Consider the following 18,277-nt stretch of genomic DNA (forward strand, 5'->3'; position numbering starts at 1 on the left):
TTATCTTGACATTGTTATTTTGTTTGATAATCTTTAAGTTGCCTGTTTCTGTGTTACTTTTACTATGCAGATTATATTCTCTATTGAGCCCATGTTGAATAAGAATAACCAATCTTTGAAATTACCAAGTTGCTTTCCTTAGTATTTTCCCTCATTTGAAGAATTTGAGAAAAGATCTATAGATATTAGATCACTGGCCAGAATGACCTTTTGCCAAATATATACAAAAATTATATGTGTTACCAAAAAGCCAAACATGTACTAATTGACAAATATACTTTTTTTCATAAAGCAAAAGAAGCAATAAATTGTTCTTGAGGAAAATATAAATTTCCCTACTCTTTATCTGTGGTACACATTGAAGTATGACCTGGATTTGAAACTCAGCTCTCTACTACTTCTACTCTGGTAACCTTGAATAAACTTATTGTTTGTGTCTGCTTCATCTTTAAAATGAGACTAACAATTCCTAGCTCATAGTGTTATTTGGAGAATTAAACAAGATAATGTAAGGTAGTAATTTTTAAACACTGTTCTCTGATACCCTAGGACTCTGTAGAGACATTTCATGGGTCACTTATATCTGTTTTATTTAGGGTTCTAGAGAAAATTTGACTTGAGGAAGAAGATCCTGAGGTTCTCTGTTTAAAAATGTTGAAAGCCATAGCTGTAAATAAAGGGCCAAACAGATATTAGTTCTCTTATGCAGGTTATGAAATATATACTTTACTCCTTTCCATCTTAGATGATACTCCCTCATAATCAGTGTACAGAAATACTAAGTAACTTTTAACAGCTTTAAGATATAGTGCACATGCCATACAATTCACCTATTTAAAGTATATCATTAAATGGGTTTTAGTATACTCACAGATTGGTGAAATTATAATCACAACCTGATGGTAGAACATTTTTATCACCAAAAAAATTTTTTTTAATTTTTTTAAACCCTGTCCATTACTAGTCAAACTAAGTTGTTTTGGGACTCTTGTTTACATTGCTCCTTAGAATTTGAGATGTAATAGTCAAGAAGGGGAAAATGAACCAAATATGTGTATACCCACATAAGTTAGTGAAACATTGTTTTTTCACTGATCCATATAGTTATAGACATTAGATTCCGTTGTGGCATTTTAACATGCTTAATTGTATATATTAAAACACTAAATATTAGATTACTTACATATTACTTAAGTCTATTTTCATGACTTTTAAAAATGACTGCTTGCTTGTGTATGTCCTGCTCTTAGTTTTGAAATTTAATAAATTCAAGTGCTTATTATGAGCCAGGTGTTGTGTTAAACTCCTTGGGTTAAACAATTAAATAGACACACTCTGGGGGTTTACAATTTTAGGAAGAGGACATAAAAAGCAAAGGAGAGTAATTAGATGTGATCCCTGTTATTATGGAGAGCTATACAAAGTGCTTTTGGTACACAGATACAGGAGTAATGGGTTCGAGCTAAGAAAGAGTTTGAGGGAGAGAGCAGAGAAGCTGCGAAGAAGGTGGAATGAGTAGACTTTACTGGACAAATAATAGAGAAGTGATATATCTTTTAAAAACTACAAGAAATAACTTGAGCCTAGCCCTGGAAGGTTAAAAGTATATATAATACTTAAAGAAAATTTGGTGAGCTATATGATGTACTCAGGAAACCGAATCTATTAAGTAATGCTAAAATCCAAAAAGTTGACTCAGTCAGATTGTGAACAGCCATATTTTATTGCCTTCCCCTTTCCATTCATTCCTGGCTTTACTTTTCAAGTAATAGCTTTTCCTAATCTAATATTCACATTGGCATAGTTCCGACTGTCATCTTAGTTCCCTGGAGTTTTCTTTTACTTCTTTCACTACTGTGTTTCTCGTATCCTTTCTTGTGTTAATTATTAAATATCTATGTTTTCCTTTCCATTCCCTCAGCCACTACCATGGTCTTTTCTATCGTATCTCCTTTATATTTCTTTGGTCTATTTTTAATATTATTTCTAGGACTTTGTCATTCCCTAGGATTTTACCTCTTATCTATTGTAGTTTCAAAGTATCACTGTATAGTAGCTAAAATAGTTTCTGTATCATCAGGGAATATGAAGAGGCAGACATTTTATAATAAGGAAAAAACTTTTTCTTTTATACCCTTATTACGGACTCACTGGTAAGGAAATTCTTACTGATGTCTGTATTCTTCAAAGAAGGGGCAGAAGAGTATAGTATATTAACTTCTTGTGTCAAAAGGGGGAAGGATATTAGAATGTATGTTCTATGTCTTTGTATCAATGCAATGCAAAACTGTAGAAGAAATAATCAAAATAAATACTTATAGAAGCAGGTGGAAATGGGGTAGAAGAAGATTGGAAAGAACTGGGACTTCTTTGACCTTTCTGTGTTGTTTACTTTTCTATGTTTTTATTTTTAAACTATCTGAATATTTCATTCTTTAAAAATCTGGCTTCATATGCTACTGCAGGGGAGTGGAATTGAAAACACTGACTGATTTCCTGTTTCCCATATGTGAAATCCACTCCTTAGTCTACTATTCAAATCTCTCTACTCTGTTGTACATTGATATGATCTGTTTAACTGAAATGAGTTATCTTTTTTCCCAAGTCACTTTCAGTTCAAAATATATCACTTCCTCTTCCACAAATGTTTATTTTTTTCATTCTTTAATTTTAGCATAATATATTTATATTCTATAATTATGTATTGGCTCTTTGTTGGTATTGCTGAGTATCCAAATTTATTTCTTGAATGGTTTTTACTCCTTTAATTTTTAACACCTTCATATTACGAAGAAATGCATTCTTTTCTGTTTTGTTATCAGAAGCATAATTTAATATATATTTGATATTAATTACTTTTATTTACTCTGGAGAATCCCACTAACTTCATTTGGATCAATGTCAGTTGAAAACATTTTACTACTTTTTTGTTATCTAAAACTTCAACATATCAAGTAGAATTAATGAGGAAAAACAGTTTTATTTTTTAAAAAACATTGAAAATAGGTTAATTAGGGTAACTTTTTGTTCAGTTAAGATAGAAAAATGTGGATTTGCACATTAAAAAATGTAAATAGCATGACCACATGTTAATTTGCATGGAGTATAATGTGATTTGTGTTCTAGTTACTAATTAATACAGTTAGTGTGTTTTTTTTATTTTTACTAATATATGTAAGATATGTACAGTTAATTCTGATACATTCAAATATGGTAAACAAAATAGTTAATCTATGGGTTGGGTTTTTTTATTTTCATTAAATGTATGATTAAAAGCAAGAAAATTTAAATTCTACCAGGAAATGAACATTTATTTTTTTAATTGATTATAGAAAATAGGAACTTATGACATTTTTATTACTTAATATAATCTCATCTAATATTTGCTTTGAAATAGGCAAGAAAGCTGGATGTATATTTTGAATACGAAGAAAAAATAATGAGCAAAACTACTTTGGATAAATCTCTTCTAGATATAATTTCAGACCCTGATGGTAAGTACCTTAAGTTTAAAGTAAATAGTTTCACGTCTTATGAATCTACCATTTTCAATTTGAGCAAAATTTAAGTGGAATTACCACTTTTCTATCAGTCAGTACTAATACGAGGAAGCTCAACGAACTGTTTTCTGTTGAAAAACTTTCAACATAGCAGTTCCTAAAGTGGAAAACTGATTTTTATTTTATTTCATTGAACTTTTGTTGATATTATTTAAAGCACTTTTTTGTTTATTTCTAATTCTGTTTTAATGTTTCAGAAATTCACTTTGAGGTCACCTTGCGGTCAATCCCTTTATATTTGTATTTCTCTAAGTATTTTATATGTTAGATTTTATTAAAACAAAATACAACTATTTGTAATTTGAAAATGTAACCTAATTATGACTTTTAATTATAATGACTGTGGAATGTATATAGAGAGTTAACCTAAAATATTTCAAAACTTAAGAGACTTTATTATCATTTCAGAATGGTTTTGAATCTAAATTTTACTATTTCCCAAAGCGAATATAAAACCCATGACCCATTTTGCATATATAGAGTATTCAAGCTGAATCATGATAATTTTTTAGTTCAAATTCTGGTATAAGCTTTAGACTTTTTTCAAACTGGAAAGAAAAAGTCCTAACTAATTTGTAATTAAAGATTCCATTCATTAAAACTTCTGAGGAACCATAAGTATTGCTCATACTTTTAAAAGCTAGATTTATGCTAAGTCCATAACATTTTGTTATATATGTGCACTTTACAATGAGCAAAACATTCATCACTTCCAAGGTATTCCTTGTTATTTGTAAAAAGTTTTGAATACAGTTAAAACAATAAATGTGTTGATAAAAAGGCCTTTCTTCTTTGTTTCTCAAACAGTTTTTTCCTAAAGACATTAAGTAGGGCAGAACAAAGTCGGCATTCATGCACAGTGGCAGTCTGGTGCCACTTCAGCCCAGAACAAGATGTTGGAACCTAAGCAGGACGACAGGAGAAACTACACATGGGTAGAGGGGAGTTGACAACTTAGCATGAAATGTCAGTGAGAGGGGCATGGGGGGTTGTGCAGTGTCCACATATAGGAATAAGTCCTATAAGAGGTATAAGAGCCCTAACTGATTAAGGCAAGTGACCCCACACAGGAACCACTCAGTCTGGGCCCACATAGGTTGAGAAGTATGAGCAGGTGTATGGGTGGTTCCATCATAGGGAATCAGAGTCCCAGTGAAATAAGAAAAGCATCCATGCAAGCAAAGGGATAGCAGCAGATATGGGATATTTATTACAAACAGGGGAATAGTTAAACAAGCAAAGAATTAGTATAAAGGGAGCTAGATTTCCTGTCAGCAGAGAGTTTAAAGTACAGAAAGGTAAAAACTAGAATGAATTAGTAGTCAAGATGTTGTGAATTTAGTGTTCTCACTAAATATTTGTCAGATCTAGAAATGAATATAGATGTATGGAATGTGTGCATACATACACATATGTGTACACTTATATGTATTCCCTGGCTGAGAAGGCTTGGGAGCAGCACTATTCCACTCCTAAAGATTTTGGCTCATAAATGCCATTTTCCACCAGGACTCCTTGGAGAAGTAACTGATTCCAGGGCTGGGGTAGGAAAAGAAAGTACTAGATGAGTATGTACTAGATATTTTGTTGTGACAGAAAGCAAGAAAAGAACTCAAAATGTAATGTAACATGTCAAAGAGACTCAGAAGTCAGTTTGACAAGTCTCCAAAGCATGATAGTTGAATGTCAGAAAAAATAATGAGAACAGATTGTAACCCGTTTAATAAAACAAAGCTGCAAGTCCATATAGACAAAAAAAGTGGTTAAGTTCAAATTTTACAGGATATTTTCAGTTTCAAAGTACTACCCTAAAAAGTATTTACTAATTACAAAGGGACATGTAGTAACTTTACAATAGAGAAGCCTGACAATTACCCTATTGGGTAATTACAGTAAAATCATCAGTAATGAGATGTTCTGAAATACTGTACCACCTTATATGATTAATTGCAAAGACTACAGCATTCTTTTGTGATATTTCTAAAAATATATAATCTGAATCTAATCATGATGAAATATAAATTGCACAATATGCTAACAAAAAAAAAATCTAGCCTGTAATCTTAAAAAATATCAAGGCCATGCAAGTTAAGGAAAGCTGGAGAAACAATGTCATACAGAACACTAAAGAGGCATGACAGTTCTTTGTAACACATTATCCCAAAGTTTACTGTAAAACATATTATAGACAGTTGGTTGAACTTGAAATGGGATCTGAGGATTAAACAACAATATGTATATCATATAACATATTACTATATCTGCATAATAATGTATCAGTGTTAATTTTCTGTTATATCACAATTATATTGGAAATGTCTTTGATTTTGAGACTGATGAACAGTAGCTCAACAACTTAAATTATTCAGGGATTTTTAAAAAGCTTTCCAAGCTATACTTAAAACTTTTCTCAAAATGTATCTGATTCCTCAGTGAGGGAACTCTCACTTTACAATAGAGAGTAGTCACAGGAGAGATTTACGTATGACAATAGGTTCCAGGCTGTAGCTACATGCTATAGAATATCAGTTACAAAAAGTTATAATTTCAGTTTGGTTCACCTATTTATGCATCAGGATATGCTCTTCAATCCTTACCAAAAGATGACTCTAAACCTTGGCAAAGACACTCTTGGGGGAGCTGCAGTTGTAGCTCAGTGGTAGAGTACTTTCCTAGCATGTGTGAGCCACTAGGTTCAATCGATAGCATTTTCCAACAGGTTACTTATTTTGCTTTAAGGAAGGAATAGTCCTCGGGCTGGGGTTGTGGCTTAGTGGTAGAGCACTTGGCTAGCACATGCAAAGCACTGGGTTCGATCCTCAGCACCACATAAAAATAAATAAATAAAGGTATTATACCCATGTACAACTAAAAATAAAAATAAAAAAGAAGGAACAGTTATTCTTTAAGGGGAATCATATTTTATAATTGTTTGTGTTAATAAATGCCCTAGAATCTTTAAATGTTATTGTATTTTATACCTTTATTTTATTTATTATTAAACAATTAAATAATTGTTACCAACCTCTCTTTGCCATCTTACAAGTATTCCATTCCATATAATTGTATGGTTACCCTGCCTATATCCTTCCTTTTGTTTTTGAGTTTTTTAATCTAAAAGGTAAATCTCAACACTATGGATAGTTTATAAACTAGAATGGATTTGTTTCCATAATCAGCCCTGTAATCCCACATTTAATCTTTTTCTATATATGTATTTTATATGGTTATAATTATGGTAATTATTACCTTAACTCAGTTGAATCAAGAACCATATTTTGTTTTGTCACATTTATATATGCCTTGAATTTTAATGTACTTGTAAATGTTGATGATAAGAACCACAATTATGAAAGTGGGTTTTGTTTTTTTTTAAAATGTTTTTCTTTTTGTAGCAGGAACTCCAGAAGACAAAATGAGACTATTTCTTATCTATTACATAAGCACACAGCAAGTCCCTTCTGAGGTATGTTCTCTGAAGAGTTATTGGAAGGAAAGGGGAATGCTTATTTGCAGTTACAGCAGTTAGAATTTCAAAAAATAGAAATAAAAATCACTATGGCTAGATAACTACTTCATTCCTTCCTTTAAAAGAAAAACAGTTTGTTAAGACTGATTCTATTTACTACAGAGTGTATGGCAGTATTTATTGTCACCAGGGGAAACTGTCCACTTAGGAAATGTCTGAACACTATTAAGTTGTTAAAATATGAACTGAATTCAGTCAGTGTGCCAAAATTATTATTTCTGGAAAATAACTATGCTAAAATAGGTTGACCAGTATTGATAGGCTTTTTGAAAAGATAGTATTATCGTTTTAAGATTGTTTTGAAACTAGTATTCAATACAGAAAATATCCTGTATCCTATCCTCTATTATGTAGGAAAGTGATTATATTTTTTTGGTGTCAGGCTTCTTACTGAGTTAGAGATCACTTACTCTTCCTCATGTTAACCAAGTAGTTTTACTGTATGAGCAACTACTTTTACTAGATGAACTTCTAAGGTAACATCTGGAATAACATGGCTGTTGTAAGCTCCTTTCCTCTGCTGGTAGAAATTACTTTTTTAATATCGGCTAAATTGTCAGGCTTCTGTTGATCAAAACTTTTGGGCATGTTAAAACAGCAAACTAAACCCAGTATTTGCTTTAGGCCATCTACTGTACTATAAGAATATGTCTATCTCTTGACTTCTACTTTAATTCTACTAGTAAGTATGGTTTTCTTTGTAGAAATCTCTCTCTCATCAATGGGAGTTTCCCATTATCTTAACAGATTTGAATAGACTTTATTGTACTTTCTTAGGATTACATGATTTTTCACTGGGTGCTGTGGTGTATGCTTGTAATCCTAGCAAAAGGGGAAGTTGATGCAGGAGTATCACAAGTTCAAGACCAGCCTCAGCAACCTAGTGAGACCCTATCTCAAAAAGTAAAAAAGACTGAAAGTGGTAGAATGCCCTGAGTTCAATTACCAGTCCAAAAAAATTTTTTTTTTTTTTTTTTTTTTTTTTTTTGCGGTGCTGGGGATCGAACCCAGGGCCCTGTGCTTGTGAGGCAAGCACTCTACCAACTGATCTATATCCCCAACCCCAAAAAATATTTTTTAAATCATATGTGTATGATTTTAAAACAGTATTTTAATTTGACATTAATTTCATTTATTTTTGTTTAAGAATTACATCTTTTGTAAGTTTCAGTGATGATTAAGAGGCTTTAAGCAGGGGGCTGGGGATATAGCTCAGTTGGTAGAGTACTCACCTTGCAAGCCCTGGGTTCAATCCCTAGCACTGCAGTTAGAAAAAAAAAAAAAGAGGCTTAATGCAAATTATGGCTACTGGTATCAGATTAACAGCCCTTTAATGCAAAGTTGTGAAAATTCTTGGTTGATGGTAAACTTTAAAGCTTCTCCTTTGTCACGTTTTTATAGTGGAGTTCTTTAACTTACACAAATTCAACTGGACTTACTCATTAGGAAATAAAAAGTGTAAGGAAGAGAGAAAAAATAGTTATTTAAGAGGTGTAGGACCTTCAAACCCCAATGGGGGTTGAAGAGTGTAGTACACTGTTTTTCATTTAATGAATCTGGACCCCTAGAGTGTATATAAGATGGGAAACCTGAATCAGTGGTTTTTCTCGGTCCATATTGTTCCACTGTTACTTCTGGTTTTGAAATATTCTTGGTCAAGCCAAATCATTCAATGCTTGTCCCAAAGAAAACCAGACTATTTTAACAGTAGAGAAAAATACTATTGAACTTATTAAGGGATGACAAAATATTATACTTTATTGGTGATTTGGGAACCTGTTAAAAGTAATTTTCATTTTATGTGATTTTTGTCTCAGATCCTCACTTGGGTATTCAGTAAAATGCAACTCCATTCTACTTAGGTATCTAGAATTTAAGCTCATGCTTTTGGTCTAACTTGCTGATTAATCAAATGACAATGACATTCATGAAAGTATAATTTTTTGTCATACAGTTCTTTTCTTATTTCAGGCTGATTTGGAGCAGTATAAAAAAGCTTTAACAGATGCAGGATGCAACCTTAATCCTTTACAATATATCAAACAGTGGAAGTAAGTTTTATTTTCTTTAATTCCTGTCATTTAGGTTAAAGGCACTGTTGAGGTTTTGTTCCTAAGAAAATGGGAATGCCACTAAGGAAATTAAACTGTGCCATAGTGGATTTTTATAGCCAGTGACACAAATATTTTCTTATCTGGGCCTCTCCATGCACATCTTAAAATTACGTAAAACAGTGATGACTTTCTTTTTTAGACAAGTTTTCTTTTCTCCACTAATAAGGTGAAAACGTCGAAGATTGAAGTGTCTTAAAAGCATTAAAATGTAATTTTAATTTCACAAGTAACTAGAGAAATACAGATTAACATAACATAAAAATTTAGAAAATATTGTGCCAAGGTTGATTAATTGGTACATTTGTACTATGTTAATAGGAATATAAATTGTCACTATTTTTCTGGATGATATAAAATATTTTTGAAAAACAGCTTGGACCTTACACATTCTACTCTTAATGATTTTTCCCAAAGAAGTAATTTGGACTTGTAAAATCTTAGAAGTGATTAAAATGATGAAATTTTGAAAACTAACTTAAATGTTTAGTGATAAGATCGGTAAGTAAATTGTAGCATTTTCATAAGGTAGAATACAGTTGAATCACTAAAAGTCATGTTGAAGACAACTTACGGTTGGGAATGTTCATGCATTTTTGTAAGGAGAAAAAAATTGTGTAATATTCTTTATTGATTTGTTTGATAAATACTGTTGGTCCTCCATATTCATGGTTTCCATATTCACAGTTTGAAAATATTCAAAAAATTTTTTCTAAATACACATTTACTTTTTTCCCTACCATTATTCTCAAAACAATACAGTATAACAATTACTTATATAGAATTTTTGTTTTATTAAGTAATCTATAGATGATTTAAAGTATATGAGGATTATATAGGTTATATGCAAAAATACTATGCATTTTATTTAAGGGACTTGGCATTTGCAGATTTTCATATCTTTGAGGATCTGGGAACTAGTTCCCTGTGAATGCTGAGGGATGACTGTATTTTCTAATAGTAAAGCCTGATAAGGCCCTACTGGCACTGAATTTACATTTGTGTTGAGGAAACAGTTAATCAACAAATAAATGAACAGAATGATGTTATGCCATGTTAAATGAATACAAAGAAGTGAAATTATTGAATAAGATCTTAACTTATTGGAGGTGACAGCTAAATATGTTTGGGAGACCAGGGAAAACCTCTGGGTATATCACATTTGAACATAAACTTAGATGACATTTTTTTACAGTACAGTTCCTATGTATCCATTTATCTGTGTATATTAATATACACATATATACTTTTAATTGCATAACTGAAATGACATATATCTGAATGTTAATAGCAGGTAACTCCAAGTGGTAGGACCACTTTTCTTTATTTTTCAAATTTTCTACAATAAAAATTACCTTTGAAATAATTTTTAAATCAGTTTTTTAAACAAGAAGATTAAACTGTATTTTCTGATCTCAATTTGTGTTCAAAAAAAATGTGCACAGCAAGAGAAATGTGCCAAATTAACAATGGTTATCTCTGAGTAGTGAGTTTGTGAGTATTATCTATGCTTTCGTGTTTTCAAATTTCACTTGACTATGTTCTTGTGTAATATACAATAAACATTTGTTTAAGAAGAAAAACTATCTTTTCCAACTTTTATAATATATAGACATATTTGGCAGTGTGGTAGTCATTGTTCTTTTTATATTATGATTTACATGGAATTCCTTAATCAGTGTTTAGAGTTATCAGGAAAAGCAATCTTGGACATTATTTTACATGGTCATAAAATATATAATCTCTAATTTGTAAGATTTATTTTCTTTTCCATTGTAAGAGCCATACCAGTTTATTGGAGAAAATTCAGAAAGTAATATATAAAGAAAAAGTAAAAACTTACTTGTAATCTCACTATCCAGACTACAGGTAAATGTTACTGTATTATTCTTCCATTTTGTACACATATTACATATATTTTTTGAAGCTGGGAAATCATTATTATAAAGTTTTGTTTGTCATTGTTCTTAAGATAGTCTCCAGTGATAATATTTGATGTTTGCATAAAAGCCATACAAATGTAATATTAATATTTTAACCCCTCTTAATCATGTAGATATAGTTTCTAGTAAAAAAAAATGTATAGATTTTTGTTAAGGCAGAAATTCCAATTCACGGCTGAAAACAGTTGATTGATATCCTCCTTTCTGAACAAAACAGATTTTTGTGTTGTTTGGGATTTCTTTTATTGGTAACTATTGGCAGATTTTGTCAAGATTGAGATTGAATATTGTTTGCATTTTAACTACCACATCTTAGTGATTCCTATTCTTTTTGACTAATTTTTCTTTTTTTTTATACTGGGGATTGAACCAAAGGATGCTTAATCACTGAGCCACTTGATACTAATTTTGATTTTTAAATCATATGCATTATATATGCATATGTCCAAAGATTAGAAGAATGTACACCAACATCCTAATATTTAGTTACCTCAAAATTGTGGAATTATTCTTGAAGCATTCTTAATTTTCCAGATTCTTTACAGAATAAGAAATAGTCTCAGAGGAAAAAATGCTTTAAAGCACATCTAAGTGCTGTCTTTTACCCCAGCCCTTAATAATGTTATAGTTTAAAGAGACTCTAGACACTTCAAAACAGTTAAAAGTAAATTACTTTATGCAATTAAATATAAAATCATATGGTATAGAGTATGGCTAAAGGGGAAAGTCATTGGATAAATGTAAAGTAGTTTTGAACTGAATCTTAAAAGGAAATAGGCATTTTCCACTATAGAAGGTAGTGAGTTCATACTACCCAAAGGTCAGCATGAGCAAAGGCCTATATCTGGAAACAAGAGAATATAGATTATGGATATAATAAAGAGACTAAACTTAATCAACACATGATTGTTCTCTTAAGTCAGCAGGTCTCTGCCTCAGTTCTTATCCTTGATCAGATGGGGGGAAATAAAGAAAGAAAAATTGTGAAGATTAAAATGCATTTTTAAAAAAATATGTTTCTGTACTAATTGAATATAGTTATATTGATTTAAAAAATATTTCTCTTTTCAGAAAATGCATAATAGAAATCAAATTAGTCAATTGATATTTTAATACCATAATACTTAATAGGAACTCTAAGAGTCACTTCTGAATATAATTTTTTTAATATCTTAGGGCTTTTGCCAAGATGGCCTCAGCTCCTGCCAGCTATGGCAACACTACCACTAAACCAATGGGGTAAGTATTTTTAATAATGCTGATTGAATCCTTGTCCTCCAAACTTTAATTAGGCTTTCATACCTGAAAAACACAATACCTGACACTTTGAAGAATGTTTTTGTTATTATACAAGATAAATATCACCATGCCTTTGACTTCCTTAGATGGTTTAAATTCTTTTTTAAATGTAATGTGGTATCTTTTACATAACATGCACTATTGACTTCATATGCTTCTTTGTTCTTAAAACATTACCTTTTTCATTTTCAGAAAATATGGCAGGTTAAAACTATTTTTATATCTATGTTGATAATTACCATAGACGTGAAGCAAATCACTCAGATCTAGATGTAAGATAGATCCAGGCATAGTGCTAAATGATAGCTAGGAAGTACCCAGGGCTGTGGATGACTTCTTACTCCTAGGACTCCTATAAAGTTTTGTAATTTTCAAAAATGCTGAACAAAGGTAATTCTTACTATTCAATACCGTACAAGTTTCAAATTCCTTATTATTTAGAGCTATAATAAAAGTATGAAATTCAAAGGAAAATTGGTTCATCCTAGCTCTACACTAGTTTTAATGCAACATTTTCCAAAAGCAATAGTACTTTGCCTAAGGCAGGTCCTTGTAAGTCCTGGGTGAAATGAATCCAGCTTCAGAGAGTGCTGTGCTATTTAGTATGCTCTTCCAGAGTTGCCTGTATGTAGTCCAACAAAGATTACTTTCTCTTATTTCTGTTAATGAATTATTTCCTATCTGTTTATTCTTTTCAGAAGGGAGTAAGGATAAGACAGGGAAAAGGAAAATAAGTTTGGAAAATAATTTCTATGTATTTAATAAAATAGATTTTCCAGTTTCATATCTTAAAATTTTAGGAACATTTAAATAAAGCCTATCAGATTTCTTATGTATTTTTAGTTGGGGATTTTAACAAAAATGTGTTATGAGAAAAGCAATTTGCTGGCTCTCCCTAGGCCTCCAGTATCACAATGTATCAAAATTACTCTTCTGTGCCACAAAGCTCCTTTGATCCATGTGAGAGGTTAATCCATAAATTTAAACCCAGTGTGGCAAGTCATTTATTGGGGTTCTTTTTGTTGTTCAAAGTTCGGACTAAATCCAGGAGCAGTAGTGCACACCTGTAATCCCAAAGACTTGGGAGGCCAAGGCAGGAGGATCGCAAGTCCAAAGCCAGCATCAGCAACTTAGTGAGACTGTTTCAAAATTTAAAAGAAAATGTTTAAAAGCTGGAGATTTGGGACTGAGGATATAGCTCAGTTGTAGAGTGCTTGCCTTGCAGGCACAAGGCCCTGGGTTCAATCCCCAGCACCACCAAAAAAAAAAAAAAAAAAGCCTGGAGATTTGGCTTAGTGTTTAAGTACCCCTGGGTTCCATGCCTGGTACCAAAAAAAAAAAAAAAAAAGTTCAGACAATAAACATTCTTAAGAGTTGAGACAGAATTTCACTAAGTGTGTTATGCTCCACATTTTTACATTAATAGATTTTATGTATATAGAGAGGATATAGTATACTGTTCAGGATTGGATCCTGCTGCTGTGATCTAAAGAACACAGTAACATTTGACCTTTTCATAGTACTTATAAGTGTATGTATTTTCAGCACATGTGGTTGAGCTCCTAAAGCAAATTGTCTGGGTTACTGTCTTTAATCTCCTCAAATTATAACTTGCCTAAAACTGTACCTAAGATTAATGTTTATTTTGAGGACAAATCTTTATTTTTAAATAATTATTGGCTAATCTCATCATTTTCTGGCTAAGTAAAATTGCAGCAGTGATACCCATGAAAGCAGAAATTCTCAAAGTCCGTGTATTTACCGAAAACAAAGGTAGTACATACAGTGAGCATCAGCATGCAGTGTGTAAGCAAGCAGATATTATATCTGTAAAGAAATTGGAGAAGCACATTTGTACTTATTCTGGGTCCTTCTTTTTTGCCCCTACCTAGTCTCTTATCACGAGTCATGAATACAGGATCACAGTTTGTGATGGAAGGAGTGAAGAACTTGGTCTTGAAACAGCAAGTAAGTGCACCTGTTAGAAAACATACTTATAACTTTTCAACATAAATGTTGACAGGTTGACTACTCAGAACAAATTCTAACTTTATTCAAGTAATAAATTTGAGGAGTAAAATAAAGACAAGAAGTCCTTAATTGGTATTCGAATTCTGAAATCTTACACTTCTTTTTTTTTAAGATTGATTCATTTGGGCTGGGGTTGTAGCTCAGTGGTAGAGCACTTGCCCAGCATGTGTGAGGCACTGGGTTCAATTCTCAACACACATACAAATTAATAAATAAAATAATTTTTAAAAGTCCATTTACAAGTAAAAAGTATTTTTAAAAAGATTAACTTATTTGAACTTTTACTGATATTTGAAATTTTTCTTTATCATCAGGTTTATGAAAGTACATTAATTGGAAAAATGAACTGCCACATAATACTTTATTTTAGTTTATCATAAAGTGGGTTTCTAGTTTAAAGTAAGTTCTTTATTCATATTCTTTATTTGAATAAATAAAGTTCTATTATAAAATCCATGAATTGTTAATAAAGAATAGTGAAAATATTTATTTGCTTCATTGAGTTAAAAGGCTGATTAATTTTCAGACTTCTTTAAGTAATTCCAAACTATGGGGGCTGAGGTTGTGGCTCAGTGGTAGAGCATTTGCCTAGCACAAATGAGGCACTGGGTTCAATCCCCAGCACCACATTTTAAAATAAATAAATAATTCCAAAGTATGTTATTTCCTAAGTACTTGGGGAATACATTTTAGCCTCACTATCTCAGGAATTCTTGTCACTACCTCCCATTCTATTTCTTCCCTCGTGAGGAGCCACTACTAAATATTTAATCCAATTTTTTTAAACTGGTGTACAGTACTGCCAAGTCCTCTAATAATGCCTGCAAGTAATGTTTAAATTTCCCTATTATTAACTATTTTACTGTGCTAACACATTTTGTATTTTTTAGAGTTCATAAAATACAAAAATAAATTGTCCTTTAAGACTTCAAATCCCTTTGTTTTCCTTAACATTGCAGATGACTACTGCTTTGACAGAGGCAAATTCTCACTTCGAAATGATATGTTATTACCCCTATCAATACATTTCTGGCACTACTATCAAAAGAGCCATGGTGTTAAAAAAGAAAAAATAAGGGACTGGAGTTATGTCTCAGTGGTATAGCACTTGCCCAGCATGTGTGAGACACTGGGTTCGAGTCTCATCTATGCATGTAAATAAAAGAATAAAAATAAAAGGTCTATCAACATCTAAAAAAAAAATTTAAAAAAAAAGAAAAAATAAGATCAACATCAGAGGAAATATGTATTGTCTAGGGGCATGTATGATTCATTTCATACTGCAAAGTGAACATGTAAGTCCTATTACAGCCAGGCAAGGTGGTGTACACCTGTAATCCCAGCGACTGAGGGAAGAGGATCACAAGTTCAAAGCCAGCCTCAGCAATTTAGCAAGACCCCGTTTCAAAATAAAATATTAGCAAGGGTTGTGGATGTGAGTCCATGGATAAGCACCCCTGGGTTCGATCCCTGGTACCCCCCACACACACACACACACAAAAAGTCTTGTTACAGCTGGGTGTGGTGGCACACTCCTAATAATCCCAGCAGTTTGGGAGGCTGAGGCAGGAAAATCTCAAGTTCAAAGCCAGCCTGTCTCAAAATAAAAAATAAAAAGATCTGGGGATGTGGCTCAGTGAGTAAGCACTCTTGGGCTTAATCTCCAGTACCCCCAAAAAAAGTCCTATTAAAAAACATAAAGTCTAGATGATCTTTTTTGTTGGTTTTTGTTTTGTTTTTGTATCAGGGACTGAACCCAGGGACATAAAGCCACATCCCCAGCTACTTTTATTTTTTATTTTGAGACAAGGTCTCATTAAGTTGCTTATTAGGGCCTGGCTAATTGCTGAGGCTGGCCTTCAACTTAGTCTTCCTGCGTCAGCTTCCCAAACTGCTGGGATAACAACTGTGTATCTCTGCACCTCGCTTTTTGTTGGTTTTTAAAAGAAAAAATAGAGGGTACAAAAGGATATACACCAAAGTTTTAAACGTTAGGTTTTTTCTGGGTGAGTATTCACCTCTGATTACTTACACCTACATGAGAAATTCTTAGAACTGAATTATGGAATATAAGGGTGTGGAACATTTTTAATTGTTTTTAATGAATATTACCAAATTACCCTCCAATAAAGAGTTTTTTTTGTTCTAGAAATATTTATTTAAACTCATAGAAATCTATTTTAAAAGTTACATTGTCCTAATACTTAAAAATTTAGAGGTACTACAGTGGGGGCTCTGAGGCAGTTTGGGAACTAAGAGGTAAGAAGTGTCAAAGAAGAGATTGCTAAGAGATCAATTCTGTCAGTTTCACACTTGGAGCATTACAAATGATTTATGCCTCTTAAATTTATATTGTGTTGAATTGTTACGTGAATAAACATTGCAGAATAAAATTAGACAAAAATAGTAGGATTATCTGTGTACAGTTTTCTAAGTTAGTTTTAAGAGTTTTTTATATTTTGTTTTCTGGCAGCATAAGTTTTATGCATCATAAGTATCAACTGTCACATAAAAGCAGTTGAATGATATTTACAGATTTGAAATATATTTGTGATGTGATGAAATTATGCATAAAGTTGCATAATTTTCAAGTCTTCCATTTACTTTCTTTGACTTGTTTGCCAAAATAATCCTCCTCAACATGAATTACCAACAAATAAATTACAAGTAGAGGGAAAAAGACTTAAAAACCATATCTAATTATAATATATGACCCTTAGTTAAGATTATGATTTAAATAAGAAAACTATAAAAAATTATTTTATGCAACAGGAAATTTTAATACTGACTGAATATTGAGGTATGTACAGATATCAAAATATCACACTGTACACCCTAAGTATACAGTTTTTTGTTAATTATACCTCAGAAAAGCTGGGGAGAAAAATTATTGTTAATTATTTTTAGGCATGTTTAATAATCTTATGGGCCTCTTTTTATATTTTGGAGATGTACACTGAAATATTCACAGTTTAATGATGATTTTAGGTTGGGGACGTTTTTAACACCATAGGGGAATGAGGAGTAGGTTAAAATATAGACAAATAAGATTTACGGATACAAATAAGATTTAAAGCTAAGTGTTGAAGCTGAGTAATGGAAGGATAGATGTATTGGATCCATGTAATTGTTTTCTTCATTTTTTTTTCTTTTTAATATTTTTATTCTAATTAGTACACATGACAGTAGAATTCATTTTGACACATGATACATAAATGGAGCATAACTTCTCAAGGACTCAGGCATAAGACCAGAAACCCTGTGCCTACTAGAAGAAAACGTAGGCCCAACTCTCCATCATGTTGTCTTAGGAACCGAATTCCTCAGCAAGACTGCTGAAGTGCAAGAAGTAAAATCAGGAATCAATAAATGGGTCCTTGGTCCACTTGGAGTAGAGTTTTGTGAGGGTCAGAGATAGGGATTTAATTTCATTTTGCTACATAAGGATTCCTAGTTTTCCCAGCACCATTTGTTGAAGAGGCTATCTTTTTTCCAATGTATGTTTATGGCGCCTTTGTCTAGTTTGAGATAACTCTATTCATCTGGATTTGTCTCTGTCTTCTATTCTGTACCATTGGTCTTCATGTCTGTTTTGGTGCCAGTACCATGCCATCTTTGTTGTATAGCTCTGTAGAATAATTTAAGGTCTGGTATTGTGATGCCTCCTTCACTTTTCTCACTGAGGATTGCTTTGGCTATTCTGGGTCTCTTATTTTTCCAAATGAATTTCGTGGCTGCTTTTTCTATTTCTATGAAGAACTTCATCGGAATTTTAGTAGGAATTGCATTAAATCTATATAACAC

At 32.0% G+C, this 18,277-nt stretch overlaps 1 protein-coding gene across 3 annotated transcripts in view; it reads left to right on the forward strand.

Annotated features, from left to right (window-relative positions):
* Scfd1 (sec1 family domain containing 1) overlaps positions 1–18,277 on the forward strand; it is a 93,538-nt gene that overhangs the window by 54,801 nt on the left and 20,460 nt on the right. For all 3 annotated transcript variants that reach the window (XR_007106980.1, XM_047538801.1, XM_047538804.1), the window contains 5 exons: positions 3,398–3,494; positions 6,956–7,026; positions 9,061–9,140; positions 12,320–12,382; positions 14,335–14,410. Coding sequence is in view for 2 of the 3 variants with exons in the window: in XM_047538801.1 (XP_047394757.1) it covers positions 3,398–3,494; positions 6,956–7,026; positions 9,061–9,140; positions 12,320–12,382; positions 14,335–14,410 (387 nt within the window). In the remaining variant the exon portion in view is untranslated. The remainder of the gene's footprint in view (positions 1–3,397; positions 3,495–6,955; positions 7,027–9,060; positions 9,141–12,319; positions 12,383–14,334; positions 14,411–18,277) is intronic.

The sequence above is a fragment of the Sciurus carolinensis genome, chromosome 2 (assembly GCF_902686445.1).
Source record: "Sciurus carolinensis chromosome 2, mSciCar1.2, whole genome shotgun sequence".
Classification (NCBI taxonomy): Eukaryota; Metazoa; Chordata; class Mammalia; order Rodentia; family Sciuridae; genus Sciurus; species Sciurus carolinensis.